Source organism: Xenopus tropicalis, chromosome 5 (assembly GCF_000004195.4).
Source record: "Xenopus tropicalis strain Nigerian chromosome 5, UCB_Xtro_10.0, whole genome shotgun sequence".
NCBI classification, from domain to species: Eukaryota; Metazoa; Chordata; class Amphibia; order Anura; family Pipidae; genus Xenopus; species Xenopus tropicalis.
In genome coordinates this window covers 97,104,010-97,130,114 of record NC_030681.2, presented here as the reverse complement: position 1 = coordinate 97,130,114, position 26,105 = coordinate 97,104,010, and the positions used below count along the sequence as shown (strand labels likewise).

Sequence of the window (26,105 nt, the reverse complement as noted above, 5' to 3'; positions counted from 1 at the left end):
CGCAGTGCAGTTAGCAAATCCACAATGACAATAAAACATTTTTTTCAGGCAAGAATAAAAACGATGCAATAAAAAAAAATTACAAAATGTACATAAGTATATAAATGTGTGTGTACACTAGGTAAAATGTGTTTGTGTGTGTGTGCAAGTAAGTGTGATTGCTGTAAGTGCTGTGAATGTGTGAAACCCCCCAAACGCCCCCAAAAAATGTGTGTGTGTAAGTATAAGTGTATATTAGTGTAATAATTGTGTGTTTGTGTGTATTTGGCACTAACCTGGGCAGAAGAAACTGAAGTTCGCGGGAGAGACACAGGAGGCAGCCAGCTGCAGTCGGGGCGGTGCAGGAAGGGGGGCCAGCAGAGGGGGGAGCGGAGGAAGTGAGAGGCAGTGCTGTGACAGCCACCTGCATTGCAGGCTTTTCATATGGGGCCCCTGGGCGATCGCACCCCAGGGGCCACTCGTTCCCACCTTGTGCTAGTTGCCTAGGGGCTGGGGAACGAGCGGGGAGCGAAGGAGCTCCCAAATCTGGAAGTGTAGCAGGACGTAGAATCTACATCCTGTGGCACTTAGGTACTTTTATACATAGGACGTAGATTCTACATCCTGTGGCAAAGGGTTAAATCTAAATCAGTTCTTTAATGTGTATGGTATGCTTTAGTATATTTTGTTTCATAGAAATTTTTTATAACTTTTTTATGGATTTTTTTATAACAGATTTCAGGATCCTTCGTTATGACAAGTATGTGCTCAGAGTAAGTATTTAGTTTTCGCCTTGTTTTAGAAAATTGTTTGGTTCTTTGGTTAAAAATTATTTTTGATCTTAAGATTCCATAGCATTACAAGTTTTGTTCCTGAAGTTTTAGTAAGTGTATACATAGTCATTGTGGGAGTTGAGACAGTGACAACAAAAATATACCAAATATAGGCTTCTGTACTACTCAAAAAAAGGACAGCAAGAGACTGAAAATGTTTTGCAATGCTAAAGAAAGCATCCCAGGGAGGCTTGGACTCTTAGAAGTAAATATGGGGAGGGGAACACCACTCTGAAACACTGCACAGGCAAATATAGAAACAATTTAAAAATAATTTAGGATTGCAAAAAATCTGGGTGATTTCATATTATCAGAAGCTGCAATGGGCAGAAAGGGCCTATTTAGGCAGCTTTAGTTTTCCAAGACATCAGCGACAGTCAAAACCAACATCCTGCCATGTTCTGTAGCCTTAAGGAAAAATCAGATTTGGCACCCCCCTTTTCCTTCTCCTTCTCCTCTCCTAGGTATTTTAGGTACCAGCAGGGAGCAAGATTTCTTGTGGGGGACAAAATGCCGTGTGCCATTGCTCTTAAAGTAAAAGAGAAGCAGTATTGCCCATTTACCCTCTCGCTAATCCACAGTATGGTTTCTCTACCAGCATGTGCTGGTAGCCCAATGCAGAGCAGTGGTAGCAGCATAGAAACACAAAACTCCTTTTGGTTTATGCAGCTGAATTCTTCAGAGAGCTGTTATCTTGTTACCTGCCTATTGTTTTGTTGATAGGCTGCTTGTAAAAGGACTCAAGAGGGGCTTGATATCATGCCAACTTGCAGTGCATCAGTAAAGAGAGATTGATGCTTATCAAAGCACAAGGCTTTAGGGGATTTTGGAAAGTAAAATAAAATGGCTTGCCTGTCATTAAATTTTACTTTAAGTATAAAAAAAATCTATTTGTTTTTTACAAAAACAAACGAGCAAATCATTGTGTATCTTTTTTTTTTTTTTTTTTTTAAATCTAGGAGGCAGAATACTGTAATACAGGTTGTCAAAACGTTTGGAGGCTTTGTGTTTTCAGACCATGTGTGTGAAACTACTACTCATGTGATAGCTGGGAGTCCACGACGAACTTTAAATATAATTCTAGGAATTGCTAGAGGTTGCTGGATAATTTCCTATGACTGGGTAAGTGATTTCTTATTGATTTAATTGACATTCTTGTGAATTGCTTTACAGCAGTATCTGGAAAATTCTATGATTCATATCTTGTGGGGGTAGGTCTGCCCACTGTGCAATCTACCCAGATTAGGTCTGCCCAAACAGCCCCCCAGTATACCCAAAATACCATCCATTGTTGGCTAAGCCCTGTCCATCATACTTTTTCAAGGCCTCTTTAACCTGTCCTGCCTCCGACGGTGGTTCTATTTATTTAGGAAGCACTTGCCCTCCCTGGACAAGCTGCCTGCTCATGAATTAGCAGGAACTGATCGATTGTGCCACTGTCCAAGAACTGTAATCCTTGACATAGCACTGCTTCACTGCCAGTGCATGCATTTCCTGGGTGTCAGATTTCTGCACTTCTAAATATTCATAAAGATGTGAATACATTTGTACAGTAAGCTCGATGATAGTCAGCACCAAACAAGGGTCTTTACTTTCTGTGTGCACGCTCCTCTGTATTCACCTCACAGGATCAATAGTCATCAAATTTTGAACATCATTCCATATTGCAATCTTTTTAATTGGAATATAATTGGTACAGACCAGTATAGCAGTGTTTCAGGTCTACATCCACTTGACAAAGGGTCAGTGTGGACCTGAAACGTTGCTATGCCAGTTTTGTAAATAAAGGCATTTTTCTTCCTATCCATTGGATTAACGGCATAAACTCAAGTTAGATGTCTACTGCATTCAGGTGTACCTTATCATGTGCGGGCCAATCCTATCAAATTGGCACCCCCAGTGAATTTATAGTTTAATTGCCCTTTAAGGCATAATTGTTGTCATCTTGTGAGAGAAAGTAGAACTCCCATGCAATGTGCTGCTATAAACAACAAAAAATAAATTACATTTGATCAGGATGAGACATTCAAATTTACACCAGAAGAAGTTACATGGCCTTTAAGGACTTCCAAGAGTGGCTGCCTTGGTGTTTTAAGGAGGAGATAACCTTGCTGCGAGCTGTTATAGTTACCAGAAGGCTGCTGGTATGTGCAATTATTTATATTTGTTTTAAGCTATAAACCAGGGGAAAGTACATGGCCTTTAAGACATAAGAAAGAGTGACTTAATCGCTATGTAGAAGGGGGACACATTATAGCACCTTTTAGTGAGATGATACATTTACCAGACAGTCTCTGACTTGGGGAAGACAATGCAGAGCACAAAGAAGTCAAGTAATACAGGTATGGAAAACCCATTATACAGAAAGCTCCTAATTATAATAATGTCATCTCTAATAGTCATTTCTAATAAAATTATTAAGATAATTTTTCAAAAAAAATTCTCTAATAATAAAACAGCAACTTTACTTGATCCTAACATATAATTAATCCTATTGGTGGCAAAACGATCATATTAGGTTTAAATAAAGGAGAACTAAAGTTTAAAGGAGAAGTAAAGTCATTTTGGAATTTTACTGCCAATAGATTTGCCACATTAGTGCCACCTAGAACTCTGTTTATTCAGCAGTAAGCTTTACTATACCTGAGTAAAGAGCCCTAGAAGCACTGTCTGATAGCAGCTGGCATTTTAGCTTGGTCTTGGTAGCTTCCTGCTGTAGTTATAGCTGCTGGAAGCTCAGATCACACATTCCTAACAGAGGAGGGAGTGAGTTCTTATGGGAGGGGGGAGCAGGAGAAGGGGGGAGCAGGAGAAGGGGGGAGAGAACTGAGCAGACTCAAGCCCTAAACCTGAAAAAGCCCTAAAAGAGAGAAAAAGTCTGATACCGAAGAACATGTTCCCAAAAAAGGAGAAATCCTGTGTTTCTTTTGATAGAGAACTTTGGTGTAGCTTTTCTGTGAGTGCTTATGGCTGTATTTACATAGAACTTTATGATAAAGCTTACTTAGTTTTGACCTTTCCTTCTCCTTTAAAGTTTAAATAATTTTTTAGCAGACCTAAAGAATGGAGGTCCAAATTACGGAAAGACTCCTTATCTTGAAAACTCCAGGTCTTGAGCATTCTGGATTACAGGTCCGATACCTGTACATTTATCTTTTAATTAGCCAAAAACTAACTGACATACCATGGAATACTTCATGACTCATTTGAAAATATTGTCCTTGTAAGTAGATTGTAGTTGTTAGAGTTAATTTACTAGGAGAACTTAAAGGGCAACTAAAACCTAAAAAGGAATATGGTTAGAAATGTTTAGCTATGTGTGTTGGGCCCTTCTACCAACCCAAAGTCACTAAAGCTCTATAGAAATAAAGATCTATGTCCCTGAAGATGCCCACAGTAGCTCTCCATCTTTTGCCTTGCCCAACTACGGCACATGGTCAGTCTGCTCTTGGTTGATGTCAGTGACCTGAGTTTAGGGATCGACTCACAATATTCCTCTTTCCTATGCCTGCTTACTTTAGTCACTGCCTGTTCACTATTAAACATGCATAGAAGCCAACCAATCACAGTCCTGTCTGGCTGCTCCCTAAAAAACTGAAGTCTTGCTCTGGCACTTTGAGCTTGGGGCGAGACTTACTAAATCCTTATTGTGTGACTTTTCTTTCCACCTTGTTAGGAAGGATGGAAACATTGACAGAACTTAGAGAAACTGAATTCAGCACCATTATTTTAAAGCATTATATTCTTAATTAAACATAAAAGTAGGTTGATTCTATTACAGGTATAGGACCCGTTATCCAGAATGCTCGGGACAAAGGGTATTCCGGATAAGGGGGTCTTTCCATAATTTGGATCTCCATACTTTAAGTCTACTTCAAAAATCAATAAAACCCAATAGGATTGTTTTGCATCCAATAAGGATTATTTATATTCTAGTTGGGATCAATTACAAGGCACTATTTTATTATTACAGAGAAAAAGGAAATCGGTTTTAAAATTCTGAATTATTTAATTAAAATGGAGTCTATGGGAGACGGCTTTCCGTAATTCGGAGTTTTCTGGATAACGGGTTTCCGGATAAGGGATCCCATACCTGTACTTATATACCATAGAGTGAAAACACCATATACCCCTCCCACATAGGGGACAAACATAACAAAAAACACAACTTATTGTATACAAAGCAAAGTCAATGGAGATTCCTGCACTGACCAGTTATTATATAGAGAACACAAGCTATGACTTAAGTTTCACTCACTTTGCTTATACAAAACAGTCCATTTGGGAACAAATTGCTCCATTGCAAAGGCTTTTCTATAAGTAACATATTGATTTAATTAGCATCTTATGATCTCCCCCATGCCCAATGTACAGAGCATTATTGGCTTTAGTTGTGGGAATATAAACCAATAACCTCTCAAAGTGTTTATGAAGCAGTTGCATTGGGGTTTGTGTGCATTACACAAGGGGAGAGGCCAAACTGTGCCAGTAGGTGTATAGGCAGAACATGATATCTACAGGGGAACCTCTGCACAAACACTATGTTCCTCCTCAGACATGCTGATTTGCATATGTAAATTGACTGATACTGAGTTCAGAGTTTGTGCTCTCACTATAATAAATAGGCTGTGTATGAAACTCCCAGTCTGCTCAGCAAACTCTTGCTTTGAAAAGTGCTTTGGTTGAGTTATAACTATCAGCCTGACATAAATGTCAGTATTAGCTATTTGTAGAATGATAGCGTCCAGAAGCTTTTTTTGTTTTGAATATATAGAAGTTTTCTTCTGTGCTATAATTCAATGTGTATAATAGGGCAGCACTAGTTTATATGTGCCGTATCCAGGATGCACCTGTGTCTCTGTGCCAATGGGATAATTTGGCCAGTATCATTTATGGGAATCCCCCTAGTACTCTATAGAGGTTGAAGAAAACATTATAGATGCAAGAGAATTGACCAGTGAGAATGATAATTTGGTTCCCAGCACTATATCGGTCATTTTGATATTATCTTACATATAGAGATAATTACATCATTTTTCCCTTCATTATATGGCACAGGAATCAGACATGGGGATAAGGACAGACTTGTTCAGTGCTGGGAAACTGTGTTTAATGCTCCCAACTCCAACTGCAGGAACAGAGAACATGGAGCCAGATTTACTCACATCAGCTGGAGCATTCTTTTGCATATTTATGCAGCCCCTGGCTTTATGCTGTTTTGATAATTTACTACGTTCCCTAAGCTTAGCCTCCCAACAGCAGCCCAGAGCAAACTGAGCATGTGCAGGAGCCAAATCTTATAAAAGATGGTCTAACAAAGTAACAACATGGCAGCCCCCATTGAACAACTTTGAAAGCATAAATCATTATTTTAATTAGGTTTCTCAATCCCTGGGCTTGTGCAGTAAGTTCATAATGTTTATACCTATGTTCAGTATGCAGAATACAGAATTTCTAATGATTTTCAATTTTAGACTTTAGTTGTCCTTTAACCCTAAAAATGAATATGGCTAAAAATACTATATTTTATATTCTGTACTTACTGCGCCAGCCTAAAGTTTCAGGACTTTAAATTTGTCACAGGAGCTCCCCATCTTGTAAAGTGTCAGCAACACACACATGCTCAGTGTGCTCTGAGCAGTTTTGCAGAAGCTGAGCTTAGGGGTTGTTGCAGATTATCGAGCAAAAAAGAGGTTTGTCTGTCATATAAGCTGATGCTATAGGGCTGATTATAACCTGATGCTAATTGCACTGGTTTATGAGCTGCCATGCAGTCATTCTCTGTATTAATTTTAGCCTCATTGTGACATTTTTATTCTATATATACTGTATATCGTGCGTCGGTTCCTAAGATCAGTAACTGACAGCAGCACAGAGCATGTGCAGGAAATTAGCAGAAAAGAACATGGGGAGCTACTGGGGGCTTTTTGGAGGCCCAGATCTTGACTGCTAAAGGGCTGTGGTTGCTTTGAGCTGGCACAAAAGCACAAAACATAATGTACATTATTTCTGCCCTACTTCTTTAGCTAGGCATTAGTTCTCCTTTAAGCTATTAAATATGCTTTTCAAGATCTTATTGACTGGGTGTGCAGTATGATAAAAAAAAAAAAATGAAGTGTTTGTGTCTGTTTAAACGTGTAATTGGAATACAAGGAATGCTTAGCTCTACACAGACACTTATTTTTTTTTATTGTTTAGAACACATACTAGGTATCTTACAAACATGCAATGTTTGGGTTTACACATGTACATAAGCTGTTTAAAATATATACATATTCACACATACATTTTTATGTTAAAGAATAAGTAAACCTTTATTTTAAAGTCCTTAAAAGACTTTAAACAGTCCCCAGTTGATGCAGCAGGTTTGAGTTTCTGTCTTAAAAAAGACATCCAAAATTAATGCTGGGAGAGAGATATATCATTTTGGGGCATGTTCAGAGCCATTTTAGGGATTTTAAAATAAAAAGGCCTAATTGTTTGTTTTTTATATGGAGACTGGGATGCACATATTATGTATAGCATGTATTGCTGGCCTGCAGTACACATGTGGAGTAAAATGTCTCTGTGCTTCCAAAACTTGCCTCCATCCAGAAATGTAAAAATGGGTGCCTGCTTGGAGGCCACTGGGAGCAGCATCAAAGGGGTGGTGAGCAACACGAGCCACTGCTTGGGGATCACTGATTTATAGTATAGGTAGTATAGTAATGTTGCTATTTTTATATATATAAGTGTAGGAATCAGGCACTCACGTAAAGGTAGAGATAAATAATGCCTGGGTGCAGGATAGCAAAGTATAAGTATAATATGTATAAATACCGCACTCACAGGACTTATGAAAACAAAAAAGTATTTATTAGCAAGGACTTGCTAATAAATACTTTTTTGTTTTCATAAGTCCTGTGAGTGCGGTATTTATACATAAAATATATATATATATATATATTTTATATGTATAAATACCGCACTCACAGGACTTATGAAAACAAAAAAGTATTTATTAGCAATAAATATTTACATTTATTATGTATAAATACTGCACTCACAGGACTTATGAAAACAAAAAAGTATTTATTAGCAAGTCCTTGCTAATAAATACTTTTTTGTTTTCATAAGTCCTGTGAGTGCGGTATTTATACATAATATATATATATATATATATATATATATATATATATATATATATATATATATATATATATATGTCCCTGAGGAAGAGCACAGTTGGTGCTCGAAACGTTGGATTTTTTTTATTAATAACATTTTTTGCTTTCTAACTAAGTCCCTGTGTGTGCGGCTCACTGTCTTGCTGTGTGTGTGTATATATATATATATATATATATATATATATAATATATAGCGAACCCAGGGTGGCACTCTGCTTCAGCTCTTAGCTCGGGTGCAAGGTAAATGATTTAAATATCCAAAAAAGACCAGCAACACCGAGTTATATTCCAAAAACAATCAATTGTGTATTAAAAACGCATGAACAGCCAACGTTACGTTTCGGTCCCCATCGGGACCTTTCTCAAGGCAACCATGCTAACCAACCCCATGTTCTATTTATCCATAGTGAACCAGCAAATAGGAAGTGACATCAGTGCACACATGCCATAAAGTGACTACATGTAACCAATGCTGCAAAGTGATCCGTGCCATAGATTATCATTAGATAATTAGTGCTCACATAAAGTGTCTATTGCACACATGCCATAAAGTGACTATTGCAATAAAGCATGTAGCTAGTGCTGCAAAGTGATCCGTGCCATAAATTGTCATTAAAACATCACATGCCATAAAGTGACCACTGCAGTAAAATGTGCAGCGAATGCTATATAGTGATCGGTGCCATAAATTATCATTAAAATATTCCAAGTGCAAATCTGGTGCTATTAAAATTAATACCCCTTTAAAACAATCATTAAAGTACAGTGAAGTGATTCGGCAAAGCAATCATTAAAAAACCGTGAAACCGTACAATACATCATGTTAAAAATATACACATTACAGTGTCATGATTTTATAGTGTGTACACAAAAAAGTGAATAAATACAATTAAACTTATATCAATATAAAATAAATAAATATTTATTTATTTGTATCAGCCTAATTCCCAGCTGCATGAGATTGAAATTCTAGAAGCACTCTAGTGATAAAGTATAAAGTATATAAATGTAGAGACAAAAGAGAACATAATATTGCAGTGTTTGACAAGACATAAAAATCACATTTAAAGGAGAAGGCAGGCTAATAAATAATTAATCTCAAGCTGCAGGCATACCTTCAGTAGTCTCAATAGTGCCCTTAAGTCTCCCCATATTTCACCTGTTCAGATGATCAGAAGCCAAACAGGAAGAAAAACCGCTGAGCTGTGTAAAGAAGGTTCCCATAATGCCTCACTCCTGCACAGACACCCAGACCAAGTGAACATGCTCAGTAAGTTAGATTATGAGTCAACTTGGGAGTGAGTTCTTAGCATTCTTGAGGGTGGGGGGGAGCAGGAGAGAGGAGACAGCAGAGAGCTGTGTGTCTCTGACAAAGGATTTACAGACACAAGAAATCTTTTCACAGAGAAGTCAGTGCAGCATTTCTGTGAGTGCTTATGGCTGTATTTACATAGACCTTTCTGATAAAGCTTACTTAGTTTTTACCTTTCTTTCTCCTTTAAGAAAGCAAATGCCTAGTTATCAGACTTGTGTTCTCACTCTTCACTTCCTACTTCCCCTGAAGGACCTGTTTGTGGTGATTCCTCAGATCACCATCCCTCTCATGAACATTGGATGACAGTGTCTTTAGAACCCTCTTCTATGTGGTGCCATTTAACAGTGCAAAGCTATTTGTTTGACCCTTACTGGGTACACTTTCACAGCAAGCTCTTTTACACCCATGTTTTTATAGAAGTGACCCTCAGCACAGGCTATCCAGGACCTGATTCTGAGTTCTTGCATCTGTTTGCCCTGAAGCATGCTATGAAGAGCATTATGCAGGTTCTCCTTTGGTTTTCTAGGTGCTGGCAGAGATTGGTGCTGGATAGTGATGTAAATAATTTCAACTTAATGATATTGTGTCTAATCAACTTTGGGGAATCTGGAGTAGTGGGTAATGTTTAAGCCACTGCTTAAAAGGAGGTTGACAAAGAATAAAAATTAGTGTAGAAAACATCCGCCACAAATAAAAAAAAAAAAAAAAACCCTGAGTATCTAGCAATATTCTTCTTTAGGCTTTAATTGCACTTTAAGAGTAATTATAGTGGCAGCCCTGATTTTTCATTAATTTAGAGGCATTTATCATTTGTTTTTGAATATATTCTAATGGCAAAACACCTGGGAAATATTTTCTGACAATGGCCAAGGATTGTGTAGCTTTTAATGTTAAAGCAACTTAAAGGAACAGTAACACCAAAAAATGAATGAGCTTTAAAGTAATAAAAATATAATGCACTGTTGCCCTGCACTGGTAAAACTGGTGTGTTTGCTACAGTAACACTACTGTAATTTATATAATAAGCTGCTGTGTAGCCATGGGGGCAGCCATTGAAGCTGGAAAAAAGGAGAAAAGGCACAGGTTACATAGCAGATAACAGACAAGTTCTGTAGAATACAATAGTGTTTTATCTGTTATCTGCTATGTGCCTGTGCCTTTTCTCCTTTGAATGGCTGCCTCCATGGCTACATAGCAGCTTATTTATATAAATTATAGTAGACTTTCTGAAGTAAACACAAAACTTTTACCAGTGCAGGGCAGCAGCACATGATATTTTAGTTACTTTTATACACTTTCATTTTTTGGTGTTACTGTTCCGTTAACATATTTCAAGAAGTCTACAATTCTCAAAAGGTGGAGTAAAAATTTTCGATTCAAGCAAGTACAGAAATATGTTGTGTGCTGTAATTGGTAACACAATTGCGACCTAATTGTAATTTTAGAAGAAAAATGTAAAGCTTAACATTTGGGACTTTGGTTTATTGAAAAATGCTGAATGGAAATAATATTTTTACCAAAAATCCTGTTCTGTTCCCTTGCAGATTTCTAATATAGTACTCTAAATTTCCCTCTACAATCCAGAGTATACTAATACTAATTACCCTCATCTCCATTTTACCCCAACTCTGTCCCTGACCACCTAGAGCCTAACCCTTCCTTCTTTTGTGATTGTTCTTGTGTAAAGTTTTTGTTTAACTTGTCTCATTTTCTTTCTGGTGATCAAAATTCTTAAACAGGGCTGGACCCTTGGGGTAGGCAGGATAGACACTTTCCTAGCACCAAAAGTGGTGGGGGGGTACTAGGTACGCACCTCTCCTGTCTGCCTACCCTGAGTTCTGGCCCTTATGTAGCTTGTTACGTCTCTGGATTATCCCTGCTCTGTCTCCTCATCCCATTCCTAGTCACTTCTATTTGTGCAGTGTGGATGTCAGCAGTGGGGAATATTGACTAAATTTATTTTGGAGTAGTGGGAAGTATGGTTGATGAGCAGTGGGTCCTGCATTGGACGCAATCAGCCTTTGCCTGGCACTACTGTCAAATACTAATGTTTATGGATCTGCATTTTCTTGATTTTTTGTTTTTTTACTGATGTATTTCAAGTTAATTAAATCTAAAATGCATATAGAATATTTACAAAATAAATACATAGCCTATTGCTAATGTGTTTTGTTTGTGTGTAGCAAAAGACTTGAGTTTTACACATGAACTAATGTTTGAACAATACAGCAACTGCTTTATATGTTGAATTTAATAAATACTTTTATGTTGATGTCCTTAAGTCCTCATTTATCAATAGACCTTTTAAAATTCAGTTTCTATCCATAAATTTTGACACGTATATATCCATAAATTTTGAGACAAACTTGTAATTGTTAAATAATAGTTGCTCTGTTGCCTGTATTCCTGATAAGAATCCATAGATCCTTGGAGACACTTGAGAAGAGATCTCAGTAATGAGCTCTAACCTTAAAAATAGGTTAAACAAACGATTACGGTATTATAATAACAGTAAACAGAGAATATCCTTGATTGTTTAAGTTGTTTTCTTAAGTTCTCATGGCTTCACAAACTTTTATCATTGTGGCCTATTTTATGAATGCAGCTTTATATTATTTACAGTGAAGAAAGCTGACACCATGTTGTAATAAGTAAATTATGTGTTACCGCTTGCTGATTCCATAATTTGAGACACTATATTAATGTAATGCCCTTTATAATGCTTTTAAATGGCTTTAAGAGTAATTGCCCAAGTGGACATTGACTCATTAATCTTTCAAGTAAAACTGTTTTCTTTTCTAATGACAGAATAGGAATTGTTTATTTTGTTTGTGCCACATACTAAGCATTAGGTGCAGGGTTTCACATGCATTTTAAAGCCTGATATAAATCACTGGCAATTCATACTTATTAGAACTGATGGCCAATAAATGTTTTATTTTCTTTTTGTATGACTTGTATACATTATCAAAACTGTGACTGCTTCCAAGCAAAAGTTATTGTACAAGCAAAACCAAATATCAGTGTTTTGGTCTGAAGTGTTTGTAGCGTAATTCACTGCAATAGAGCAATTAAATTTATTTATAAAGCCTCAAAATATTAATCAGTGCTTTACATAAGGGTACCCACCCCCAAAGGGCTTATAAAGGGGTGGGGATACGTGAGATACAAGACCCAATATTTAGCTCTGGGAAAGTATAAGTTGGAGAAATATTGTGAGTGTTATGACAATAGTGAGGAGATAGTGGGTCAGCAGATGTGATGTGTGAATATTGATGTAATATGGGAAGTGATGGCTTGGGTAAAGGTTAATGTGTTGGCTTTGTTGAAAAGGTGAGTTTTAAGAAAGATATAAAACTTTGCAGGGTAAGTGAATGTCTGATGTTGTGAGGTTAAGAAACTAGGAGGTGCTCTGGGGAAGCACTGTAGTTGTTCTTGTAGGTTAATATGTAGAAGGAAAAGTTTTATCAGGTCATTTGATGTGTATTTAAAGGAACAGTAACACCAAAATATGAAAGTGTTTTAAAGTAATTAAAATGTAATGTACTGTTGCCCTGCACTGGTAAAACTTGTGTATTTGCTACAGAACGCTCCTATAGTCTATATAAATAAGCTGCTGTGTAGCCATGGGGGCAGCCATTCAAGCTGGAAAAAAGTAGAAAAGGCACAGGTTACATAGCAGATAACAAATAAACTCTGTAGAATACAATGGCATTTTATCTGTTATCTGCTAAGTAACCTGTGCCTTTTCTCATTCGAATGGCTGCACCCATGGCTACACAGCAGCTTTGCTTATATAAACTATAATAGTCTTTCTGAGGCACACACACCAGTTATACCAGTGCAGGGTAACAGTGCATCATATTGTAATTACTTTAATACGCTTTCATATTTTGATGTTACTGTTCCTTTAAAGATGAGGCTTGAAAGGAAAGGTCCACCTTACAAGTCTGTCTGTTCTTTTCTTTAAAAAGCTGAGTGGATAATACAAGAGCAGACCTGTGATCCTTTAATATTAGGGATGCATCGAATCCACTTTTTTGCGTTCTGCCGAACCCCCGAATCTACCCTGAAGGATTCTGCCGAATCCCGAACCCAGTCCGAAACCTATTGAATCCTATTGAGTAGATAGTAAAACATTTACTAAAGCTACAGAAAATATTGGAAACATACTGTATGTAGAGCAGGGCTAGGGTATTATAGATAGCAAGCCTTTGCCTACAGCTTGTTTAATTATTGTAATATATGGTAAACACTTTTTAGTTGCCAAAAAATAAGAATGTATGTGACTAACTGTTACTGAAATTGATTTTAAATTTTTTATTATGCTATACTTAATAAAAAAAAATTAAAAAGTTGGATGTTTGATGTGTTACTGCTGCCTTTTTATTGATTGAGGAGTTGTAGAAGACATATAGAATAAGTCCAGAATTCACACAGACTGTACATGCCATACTGAGTTGAAGGCAGCTGAAGACTAGGCAGCTAAAGACTAGGCAGCTGAAGACTGTTCTAATAAAGTCATCAAGCATAATGAAATACTAGTAATACTATACTAGTAGTAGTCACTTAGTACAATATGGCATTATGTGCACATGTGCATTTATACATTAAAAGCAGTAAAACTGTCAAAAGGCAAAGGTTTAATTGAGCTGCATTTTTGCATAGCTTAAAAATTGAATATGAGGAATTCCTCCTGGTAGTGGAAAGTTGGCAACTTGAATTAATGATAACTAATTTAAAGTTAGTGACACGCATCAGAAAGAGACAGACAACATGCAGCAGTCACTTTTGCACAGTCACATAGTAGTTGTCTGTCATAAACTTGACATTTGCTTTCAGAAAAATAAGCCATTCAGCATTTTGAGGAGACAGTCTAGAGCGACGATGAGAACAAACATCCCCAGCTGTACTAAAAAGCTGTTCACTTGGAACTGATGTAGGTGGAAAGCAGAGATAGATCTCTGCAGTTTTAGCTAAATTTGGGAAGATAATTCTATTTCTTTTCCACCATTGAACAGGATCTTCTGAGTGATCAATATTTTGATCTAGATAGAAAACATTTATTTCCCTTTCAAAAGTATTAGTGGGCAGAAGTTGATTATTTTTTTTTTCCAAACAGTAGCTCCCAATTATTCCAAATGATTTTGCACTTTTTTTTTTTTGAAGGTGATGGACCTGTTTCTCTACCTGGTTATTTACCCTGCTTAGAGTTTTTATCATCATGTATCATAAAATTAGTATCATCACTATTATAATGATCACTGTCATCTTCAATTGTTAAGCCTGGATCAGCATTAAGTACAGCTGCAACAGCCTCTTGAACTAATTATTTAACTAATAAAAAATGTTTCCCTTACCAACTTTGAGTAAGGCTTTTTGGCTGGATGTTGATGGCAACGAAATGATGATGATGTGCCACTGCTAATGAGGATCTACACAGGGCCAAACTTGGTAACTATCGGCACAGCATTAATGGTAATCAGCACAAGAACAACTCCCACAGGACTCAGGAGTATTGTTTCTTACTGTAAAATGAAATATTACAACTAGTAGTAGTATGACTGATGATTTGACAAAGTTAGACTTAGAAGAATATTAGATGAACATTTTTTCTCCCTTACCAACTTTGAGTAAGACTTTTTGGCTGGATGTTGATGGCAATGAAATGATGATGATGTGCCACTGCTAATGAGGATCTACACAGGACCAAACTTGGTAACTAGTAGGATATATTTTTGAAGAATTTTTTTATGCTGACTTAGGGTTCGGCCATTTCTGGTATTGCATCTTACCTATATACATTAATTATAACATCTCTTTTTCACTAATTTTGATCACATGAAGCTTTTTCCCCAAAGAACTTCAACATGCCGCTGTCAAAATCTGATTTGTGCCTCAGACATTGATGTTTACAAAAGACCTTCTACACTCATGTCACAAACTGACATATCCCTTGTTATATAGCATGAAAGACCTATTGAGAATGTCAGTTTTCATACAAATAGTTATGCAGTACTTAGTCTGGCATGGTAACAAATTTTGCTGCAGCATACAGAGATTTCATACTCCTCACCAGTTTGTTTATGCATTTTTAGACACTATGATATAAACATTAAAGGAGAAGGAAAGTCATTTTGGCATTTTACTGCTAATACATTTGCCACATTAGTGCCACCTAGAACGCTAAATTTATTCAGCAGAAAGAATTTCTATATCTGAGTAAAGAGCCCTAGAAGCTCCCTCTGATAGCTTGGTCTTGGTAGCTTCCTGCTGCAGTTATAGCCGTTTGAAGCTCAGATCACACATTCCTAAGGGAGGGGGGGAGTGAGTTCTTATGGGAGGGAGGAGCTGTGCCGCTTCTGTAGAGCGTTTTCAGCGATGACAGCCCCCTGGGCAACGCGATCATCGCAGGACCGACCTCCAAGCAGCAGACACTATCGTATCGCGTCTGCTGCTTGGACCCCTCTTCCTGCTTCCTCCCCAAGCGCTGGCCCACTGACTCCAGGACTGCAGCAGGAGGACCTGGACTGTAATCCTTGCTTCAGGACAGGTAAGTGTAACACTTGTTTGACTTAGATAAGGCAAATCCTGGCTAGTAGCGTATTGTAGAGCATGTGTTACATGCAATTATTAATGCCCTTAATTCTTAGGCATGGTCATTCGCTAAGTGGGAGATTTACTACGGAGCTGAGGGTGTAGTTGAACTACACTAGCTGAGGTTGTGTGGTGCAGATAGTATAAATGGACGCCAGATGATTCTTATGGTGAACTATAATACAGATTTATTGGTCCAAGACACAGAAGTGGCAGGGTGGTTATACTCACAAGCAGTCGAAATAGAATGTCACAGTGGTAAATAGCAGTTGTGACCTTTAGAGAGAGTATAGCCCACAATGGAGATATACAGAGGTAGTAGCTGGGAGTCCCAAGATGCCTGCCCTTTACTGGAACGGATCCCTACAGCCAACGGTAGTTAAGGGGTAAATACTAGCCTGAATCCTTTGTCTTAACTGTGGTCCCTACAGCAAGGCATACAGAGCCTGGGGTAGGCTAAACCCTTAGTATCTCCTTTGGTGGGGCTAATGGCTGCCCTTTCTAGATAAAGCTGACTGTACTCACTTCTCCTAGAGCAGGGCTGTCCTGCCTGTGTGTGCCATACTCTACTTGCCCTATGCTGCCTGTGTGTGCCGTACTCTGCCTGCCCTATGCTGCCTGTGGGAGGTGAACCTGGCAGGGGTTTGTTCTGGGAGTTTGATAGCATTTGAAAATTATATGGTCCCTAAGATGTGTAATTATGTGCTGGGGTTGCTGTGCTATCCACAGGGGAAGAGGAGGCATAGGGATTTAAGGTTGTGTCTTAATATGGCATAATATAATTCTTTCACATATGAATGAAGGGTGATATCCCTACAGTGAGCACCAACCATTTGGGGTTTTGCTGCGCTATCACCATTAATGTGGGTATAGTCTTAAAAGCTCTTGTGATAACATGGGTGTGGTTTTAAGTGGGTGTGGTTTAAAAAGGGGGGGTGGTCAAACTGGCTTCCATTTTCGGCCCTCTACCGTGTTGGGCAGAAAAATTCCGGCCCTTGGTACCACAGAAGTTGGACAGCGCTGTCCTAGAGAGTGCTATTAAATGAATCTGCTGTGCTTGCTTATGCTCATTCACGGGGCCCTGTCCCTGACTTTTACTTGGGGTATAATGTCCCCTAGGGTACAAATGGCTTCTGGGGCCTAGTCTGCCTCCAGGCTTAGATGGAGCTCTGCTTAGGACACAGTATGCAGCCAAAGAGGAAGCCACTCCTCCGTGCTAGACACTATATCAGTCTGCAGGGGGCGTGGTCAACCTGACTAAACCTATAAGGAATACTGTTAGAACTGTAACTCAAGTACAGGGGCTATCACCCAATAACAATAGAGGTGTGAAGAGGTAGGGGATAAAGCCATAGGGAGGTTAACCCCATGGGTCCCTACATAAGTGTATTTTTATTTTTTGCATTTACTTATACACACACACTTTCATACATTTATACACACATACAGCACACAATTGAGCAGTTGTTTTTTTCCATTTTGCATGCTCATATACACACTTGCACACTGTCAAACAACTTTTACATATGTACACACATATAAACAAACTTTTTTTTAATAATTATTTATCATTTTACCACTCGTTTTTAGTTTCTTTTCCCTAAAAACTGTTTATTTTGACAGCGTTACTATTGGATCAGATATTTTGACCACTAATTACACTGTTGTGTGACTTATTTTGTTGTTTCACTGATTTGCACAATTTTTGTGGTTTTATTGCATTTTTATCCATGTATTAGTGTTCCTGATCTGTTTTTAGCATAGCTTTGCCATGTGTAACTTTGGTGTACAAAAATAACTTTACCTATTTTGAATTCATCATAATTTGTACTTTACAAAAATATATGGTTTTCTGGGGGTCTCTGTATAGTTATGGGGGTTACGGCACATAATACGCTGACAGGGGGCTCTGTGTGCAAAAGCTGAGTTGGCAGGCTAAAAATCCATATGCGCTATTTTAATTTTGGGGTCAGTACATACCGCAGACTTTGGTATATCTATGCATATTGGGCATCAAACTGTTCAGTAGACCTCTGGTGTTCCTATTTGGGGTGATTTGCCATTGTACGCAAGAAATTGTGTGAGATAAATGCAGCAAACTGCAACATTTTTAGGCAATTTTCTGAAATGTTATAAAAACCACTAACTTTATTAAAGCTTTGCAGATTGGTACTTTGGTGTAGAAAGGACTCTTTACCGATGTTGGATTTGTCAGAATATGTACTTTCCAAAATTATATGGTTTTGTGGGGGTCTCTGTATAATTAGGGCGTCTTACGGCATATAATACGCTGTCAGGGGGCTCTGTGTGCAAAAGCTGAGATGGCAGGCGAGAAATCTGTATGCGCTATTTTCATTTTGGGGTCAGTACATACCGCAGGCTTGGGTATATCTATGCATATTGGGCATCAAACTGTTCAGTAGACCTTAGGTGTTCTTATTTGGGGTGATTTCTACCATATTTTGAAAGCAAAGGTTGTCCTGAAAAAAATTATGTACTGTTTTCCTGGGTAAACTAAAAGTCCCCCCGAGGAAAGGCCCCTAAAGTGCAAAATGTCCAAAAACTGTCTGGCAATACAATTTCCGCTTTTGACGTCTGGCAGTAAAAAGGTTAAAGAAGGAAAATTACAACCACTCATAGCCAAAATGTTAGGAACCCCTCAGTGATTGTACTTGCTTACATGAAACCCTCAGCTGGTGCTCCTGTTAAGAGAAAACTGCCTGGCCGAGGTGTACGGGAGGTAGCAATTAACAAAAAAGCCAGCTTTTCACTCAACTGCGCATGCGTCGGTCCTTGGATTCTGAAGAACATGGGGCTGGGTGTATACCCTGGGCCAGTGCAGTTTTCTCCTTACAGGATCATTGGCCAGGGTTATCAGGAAAGCGATCACTGTGGGGTGCCTAACATTTTGGCACCCTAGTTATTTAGCCTTTCCTTCTCCTTTAACCTATGTGTAGGAATTTCTAATAAGATAACATACTTTTTAGGGTAAGGTACACCCCTTACACTGCTTCCATATCTTTATTATTCTTAGACTGTTTAAGCACTTTGTTCAGTGTATTTATTTTTTTAAAATAAAAAAGTCAACTGCAAGATCAGACGCACAAAGAAATGAAATAAAAGGGGATATGCTTTTTCAAGACTGAGATGTTTTTCATTTGTATGTTAGATGTCAAGTGGGACAGCAAGTAATTTAAATAATAGATTGGAGTGCCTGATATAAATTAGCACAGTTGCATTAACTTAAATGTACAATTAATTATAGAGATTATGATAGATTCATTTTTAAACATTTTTTATAGTCTTGTTAAGAGGGTGAATATTTAGAACAGCAAATTAAAGTTTTAGGGACTTGTAAGGACAGGATAAGAGAAAAGCTCTTCTTCAAAATTAGTGCTCTTAAAAGGCACACTGTGCACATAACTTAACTAGTTAATTGTACCTAGAAAAAAGGGAGTGAATTCTGCATTACACAGTATGTCTTAGTTAAAGGAGAAAGAAAGGTAAAAACGAAGTAAGCTTTATCAGAAAGGTCTATGTAAATACAGCCATAAGCACTCACAGAAACGCTGCACTGACCTCTCTGTCAAAAGATTTGTTGTGTCTGTAATTCATGTACCAGAAGCTCTCTGCTGTCTCCTCTCTCCTGCTCCCCCCTCCCTCAAGAATGCTAAGAACTCAACCCCCCCCTTAGGAATGTGGATCTGAGCCAATCAGTAGGAAGCTGAAGCATAGTCTTACAAACTGAGCATGTACGCATGGTCTCAGTGCAGGAGTCAGCATTTTGGGAACTTTCTTTACACAACTCAGCGTTTTTTCTCCCTGTTTGGCTTCTGATCCTCTCAACAGGTGAAATATAGGGAGACATAAGGGCACTATTGAGAGAACTGAAGGTATGCCTGCAGCTTGAGATTAACTCTTTATTAGCCTTTCCTTCTCCTTTAAGGATATGATAAATATTTTTGAGTAAATACTTTTTATATGTTTTCATTTTTTGAAAATGTAAACACTGTCTAATCTCTGAAGCCACACCCCTGCTATGGGAGACCGTAATGACCCAATATTGCTAACTACTCTGGAGTCACTTTTTAGTCCAATCCTTGTGGTAATTAGAGGGCTTTTTTGGCATAACATAAACTGCAGGTTATGGAGCATAGGAATTAATAGATACCTCTAGGGTCTGGTATGGGGCAAACTTTTATCCTTATTGATCAGATGAATAAATATGTTTGTGTGTCACACTGCTATGTTTTAATTTCTATTTTTTAAAAATAAATATATACCTTAAGCTTCTTTATGACATTTTCAAGCAAACCTGCTTATCCCAAACATTCTCTCATCCAGAGTATTGTAGTTTAGTTATACTTTCTGACTAAATATATTTAGCCAACCCTGTTTGTTTGTTTTTTTTTTTTTAGGTGCTGTGGTCCTTGGAGTGTGGACACTGGATTTCTGAAGAACCTTATGAACTTTCAGACCATTTCCCAGCTGCTCCTGTAAGTGCAATTATTATAAATTATATTTCATGGATGTTACATCCGTTAGTCTGTACTCGTTAAGCAATACACAAACATGTATTTTGCATGTAACATCATTTACAGCATTTTTATCATAATGTTTGTGTGTATATGATCATAAAAGCTTTTATATATCTATATATATATATATATATATATATTTTTTTTTTTTTTTAACAGTTCTTTCGGTTCCTTTTTTGATATGAATTATATTGGTTCTTTTAATTGTTTCTTAACTACTCTTAACATCCTAGAAAATATTGTTTCCTTTAAGCAAGCTGAAACAACTGGAAACCAAAGTATCAGTGCTTTAATAAATGTCTGCCAAGCATAAGATTTTTACACTCATACTAACCTAAAGCTATATTTAAATATAATTTGAATTTTTTAAAAAAGTTTATTTACAAAGGATTTAAAGTACTTTACAAGCCATAAATCACTGCTGTACAAAAAGTGGAACAAAAGACAGTGGTGGATTTTATAATTATGAATCCATTTATAAATATTTATTCTGAAACTATTTATAAATGTAAGGATTCTCTGCAAAAGCAAATGCTTCAACGATTGAAATCTAAGTGGCTAGGGCTTGGGCAGCCTGGGTAATACCGGATACATTTCAGAATAGCTGCCCAAGGGGTTAGAACCGCAATCGAGTTGATTTACATATGGCTACTGAGAGGATTAAATTCCAGTAAACAGAATGCATATTATTAATATAGCAGACAGACAGCACAGGAAGGCATTGCATAGATAAGTATGCCTGGCTCATAAGTAATCTTGCAATAGCTGCACTTCTTTGTTTCTCACATTAAAACAATGATCCATCTTGGAGCTTTTATTGGATTATGAAGTTCTTACGCCTGAGCTTACATACATTTTTTTTGAAAATTTTGAGATGTACTGATTTATTTTGTTAAAAAAAAACTGAACTCTTTTTAATGGAATTACTGTATATAGAGTATATATATTTATGTTAAAGTTCCAGCTTCCTGTTTCTATAAGCAAATTCTGCATTGTATTAAAAAGGGACAGCTTCTTTTAACATCTAACATTTTCTTTTTTGAAAGGACAGGTTGTTTTGACACAAAAAAAAAAAAAAAAAAAAAAATATATATATATATATATATATATATATATATATATATTTTGCGTTTCTAATATCAAACGTTCCTCTTGGTCAGTAAGAAAGTTGCTTTGTTTCATAGATTCCTTAAGGTCTCTGCAGTAAATTACAATATTCCAGAGCTATTGGTAGGAAAAGGAAAGTCATTTTGTCATCTTACAGCCATTAGGTTTGCCACATTAGTGCCACCTAGAATGCTATATTTATTCTGCTGAAACCATTACCATACCTGAGTAAAGAGCCCTACAAGACAAGAAATCCTGTGTTTCTTTTGATAGAGGGCTCAGTGCAGCTTTTCTGTAAGTGCTTATGGCTGTATTTACATAGACCTTTCTGATAAAGCTTACTTAGCTTTTACCTTTCATTCTCCTTTAAGGTTAAAACTACTGGAAAGATTACAATGAGTCTAGAAACCCCCTCAACATATTGTTTACTTATATAAAGCTATTATCAGACTGGCACACCCTTTAAAAAAATAAATAAATATCCTTTTTCTCATGTAATCAACCATAACACAGTGCATATATATATATATATATATATATATATATATATATATATATATATATATATATATATATATATATATATATATATATATATATATATATATATATATATATATAATATAAAATATCCATAAGGTGGCACACTGCTTCAGAAAATTCTACCCAGGTGCACGAATGGGCTATTTATAATTGATTGTGATTAGGGACTGCAACATAACGTTGGCTGTATGTTCCTACTGAATACACATTTGGTTTTTCTATATATAATATCTAGTATGCACTATGTTATGGTCGATAACATGAGAAAGGGAAGAATCCAGCAGATTTGATTTTACTTGCAATGGAAATCATTGGTTAATCACGTAATTGTATAGTGATGAGGATTGGGCACTGATTTCTTGTGTTTGTATTTAAAGCTTATTGAAAGATCCTGTTTAGGTATGAAACACCTGACTTTTTTGTGCAATGTGCTTACAATAAAGGTATTAATATTTTTTTATAATGTAGTGCTGGTCTGATAATAGCATTACTATAATTAATTTGGCTGTGCAGCCAGATTTTTTGCATTAGAGTGCAGACGCTTAAGGAACTGATATTTATAATACTTAGGGGGTTGTCTCTTTGACTATTTGACTGTTACTTGTAGGTTACACCAAGGTTGCTGTAACTATTTGTGATTGTTTCTATCCACTTTGAAAAGTTTTTCTGTTATCGCATCACCATATTTTCATAAAGCCTTTTTTTTTTTTTTTTTTTTTTTCCCGAAACCAGGGTTGCTCAAAATATTTTGTGGTACTATCCTTTTTCATTTTTTTCTAAAATATAATGGGGCAGTTACAGAATTTTGCTTGAGGTCTCCATGAAGTTGCAGCAAGATGAATATATACTATTGGTTGTGAAATACCAATTCACAGGGGACCAGTCACCCAGACATAAAAAGCTGTACAATAAAAGTAAAAAATCCTCACATGCCCCTGTCCCTCACGCTGCTTATAATTGCATAGCCTGTGCATGGGTTGTGCATCAGGTGTACCCATTCTGGTGCATACATGAGATTTTTGAGATAATGCAATGCTTGCCTTCATAGCAGTATCCACAAAATGGTGCCTGTCTCTATCCTTTAATTGTGGATTCCAAAAGAATAAACAAAACAAGATTGAAATAATTTATGAAGTATAAGTTATGTTTATTTTTCTTGTCTAACAATAAAATAGGATTTGGAATTATTTCTTAGGGTCACTTTAAAGAATGCATAACTATCATTATATAAAAATAACTCTTCAAATCCATGTTTATATAATTGAAGATTTGCTTATTTGTCTTAAAAATACTATTGGCAAGGTTAGGGATGTTCTTGTTTTCTCAATAAATATGTTCTCTGTGTTTATCAAGGGGTAACATATTTCTGCAATCTGAAATGGATTTGTTTATGGTCCATTAAGTAAAGAAAATCCACATAATGAAAGTGACTGAAGAAGCTAGTGGATATGTGATGCATTTGAAATATGGTCATCAGCAGGGTATCAGTAGTTTGTGAGCATCACATTGCTCTTTTTATATTACTAATTTCAGATCTCACTGTTTAAGAAAGAGCAGCATGCAGCCACCATTGGTTTAATTTTCTTAGTTAAAAGTGCAGCTTTAATAAGAACAGCACATTTAGCAGTCGATTTACCTGTGGCTTAGTACATGTTTAAACTATAAGCAATGGGCAAATCATAATTTTAAATAATTGCAATTTGCTATTATAAGCCTATAAGCTAATCGGTATGATTCTAAATGTAACAACCATAGGCGTTTTTTGTGTGTTTCTTCGTACATATACAAAAGAGTATTTCTAGGCATGCCTACTGGAAGACTATATGATGAAAAACCCCACTAAAACACTCCAATAAGAGATTTTTGCATTTATGTATATTTTTTTTTATTTATTGTAGTAATGTTTCATATAGGCAAACCAAGGCATTATTGCATAGATAAGATTCATGCAGAATTAGTCACAAATATATTTTGTTCAATAGATCAGTTGCATTTATGGACTCTTTGTGAGCATGGATGGGAATAAGTTCTATAAAAGACATCTGAGTTCTGCTATTCTTTTTTTAACCTTTTTAACCAGCCGACTCCATCTCCAAAAGTTAGGTCAAACAATATTAAAAAAAAACACCTTCTGATGCGTTTGCTTGTTTACCCTTATCTCCTACAATATACACAAATATCTACATCTACTATGTCACTACCTTTGGCATTATTAACATAATTGGCATAAAAAGCCACTCTATTTTGATTAGTGGTTGGTACCAACTAAAAAACTGATTTGCAAAAAAAAATTGTTCTGCCTAATTTCAAATAAAAAACTTTGAAAACCCCCTTTTCCAGAAAATTGAGGCTGTCCAGAGCATTTTGTTTGCAAGATAGTGTTATTGGCTTTCTGGGGTTATGGTTGTAAAACATGAATTTACTTTTCACTGAATTATGTCAGAAAAAGGCTTATTATGTTCCACTGACATCCCATGGATGTATATGAAATTTGTAAAGCTAGCTTGTCCTGACTGAGTGGATGTGTTTGATGAATATTATCATTTATGAAGACAATATTCAGGACAACAACAAAAAAAAAGTAAAGCTATAGATCCTGCTAAAGGCTATCTATAATCTCTTTAGACTTTCATCTCTATGGAACGTCATTAAACTCACAGGAGAATTTGCTTTAACTGCATGTACTACCATCATCTGCCATCACAAAAGTAGAAACAAAGGTGAACATTATTTAGTTTTAATAAGTTAAGTACCTTTCATTTTAGCATGTTAAAAACTATAAAGGTCAGACTATTAAGCCATCAGATAATTGCAATAATACTGGGGTCCTTTTGTCACTGACGCCCTAAAAACATGCATGCCTTTAAAATTAGATACCTGCATTAAAAAAAACAAAAAAAACTTATGTGCAAATGTTTTGTGAAATTAGGATGGCACAGGAATTCGAGGGGGTATGTTGCGGAGAGAGAGTGCAATTTATATTTATCAAGATTTTTATGTTCCAAAAACACATTTGGTTATGCTAATAGAAAAATATGTAAATCTGGGCTTTAGTATAGGTGCCGGTTACATAATTACTTTAAAAAATATTTACATACAACAGGCCTCTTCAAAAAAAAAAAAAAAAGTGCAGTTCTTGCAGTATTGTGAGGACAAATAACTGGCTAAAGCTGCTGTACATACAAATGGAAAATCTGGCACAGACAGTCAACTCTCTGTTTTGTATTATCGGATGTGTAAATCAATTTTTTTCCATCTGTAATTCTATGTAATATGGTAGGCTTTCAGCTGAAGGACAGGAAAACGTGACAAAGAAAACAGCTTGTAGTAGTAGTAGTGGTTGCTTCCTCTGTTTGTCGATATTGATAGGTGACAACATGATAGGCACCTAGATATTTAAAGAACCTAATCTTGCATCTCAGACATGGGTGTAACATTTTAACACCATCTGTTTACATGTTATTTACACCCCTATGTACAATATATAATACATAACATACAAATTGGTTTGCAGATTGCCTGTAATTCTGCAGAAAGAAGCATGGAATGAGTACTCCTGTTAACAATTCCAGTTATTTACATGCAATTCAAATATCTTAAGCAGTAGTGGTCATTGTGGAAAAAGCTGCTTTGCTGTTCATTTTGCATCTTTGTTATTGTCGATCACTAAAACTGCTGGCAATACAATATGGATCAATAAAATTTGCTGTCCTGACTCCATTATGTTTCGCCACATTGTCTTTTTAGTATGTAAACACCATCAAAAGTTGTATTATATTCAAAAGTCAACGGGTCGGATCATCATTGTTGTTGCCTTTAGAGAGTAACCTGACCCTTTCCAGTAGTACCATTTGATCCCATTAAACTTGTTTGTGTTCTGTCCCATTGAGTAATACATCCCATTCAGATTAGAGGGTCCGCAGGCATCAAACCACCATCCTATAAAACATAATTAATAAATTCTGTTTTATCAAGACTAAGTTAAGTGACTAAAAACTTATTATAACAAGTTGATATAAAAGTTAAC

The 26,105-nt window shown here is 36.5% G+C and overlaps 2 protein-coding genes across 5 annotated transcripts in view; one reads left to right on the top strand and one right to left on the bottom strand.

Annotated features, from left to right (window-relative positions):
- The window catches only part of mcph1 (microcephalin 1), a 143,484-nt gene that overhangs the window by 39,302 nt on the left and 78,077 nt on the right, over positions 1-26,105 (top strand). For 3 of the 4 annotated variants that reach the window (XM_018093729.2, XM_018093733.2, XM_031901414.1), the window contains exons 10-12: positions 715-752; positions 1,772-1,934; positions 20,309-20,386. In XM_018093729.2, coding sequence (XP_017949218.2) covers positions 715-752; positions 1,772-1,934; positions 20,309-20,386 — 279 coding nt within the window. Of the gene's footprint in view, positions 1-714; positions 753-1,771; positions 1,935-2,828; positions 2,957-20,308; positions 20,387-26,105 lie in introns of all 4 variants that reach the window. The other variant, XR_001924513.2, reaches the window with a different exon arrangement.
- Positions 23,953-26,105, bottom strand: part of angpt2 (angiopoietin 2) — a 37,894-nt gene continuing 35,741 nt past the window's right edge. The window contains exon 9 of the mRNA XM_018094428.2: positions 23,953-26,017. Within this exon, the coding sequence (XP_017949917.2) occupies positions 25,857-26,017 (161 nt within the window). The 3' untranslated portion in view covers positions 23,953-25,856. The remainder of the gene's footprint in view (positions 26,018-26,105) is intronic.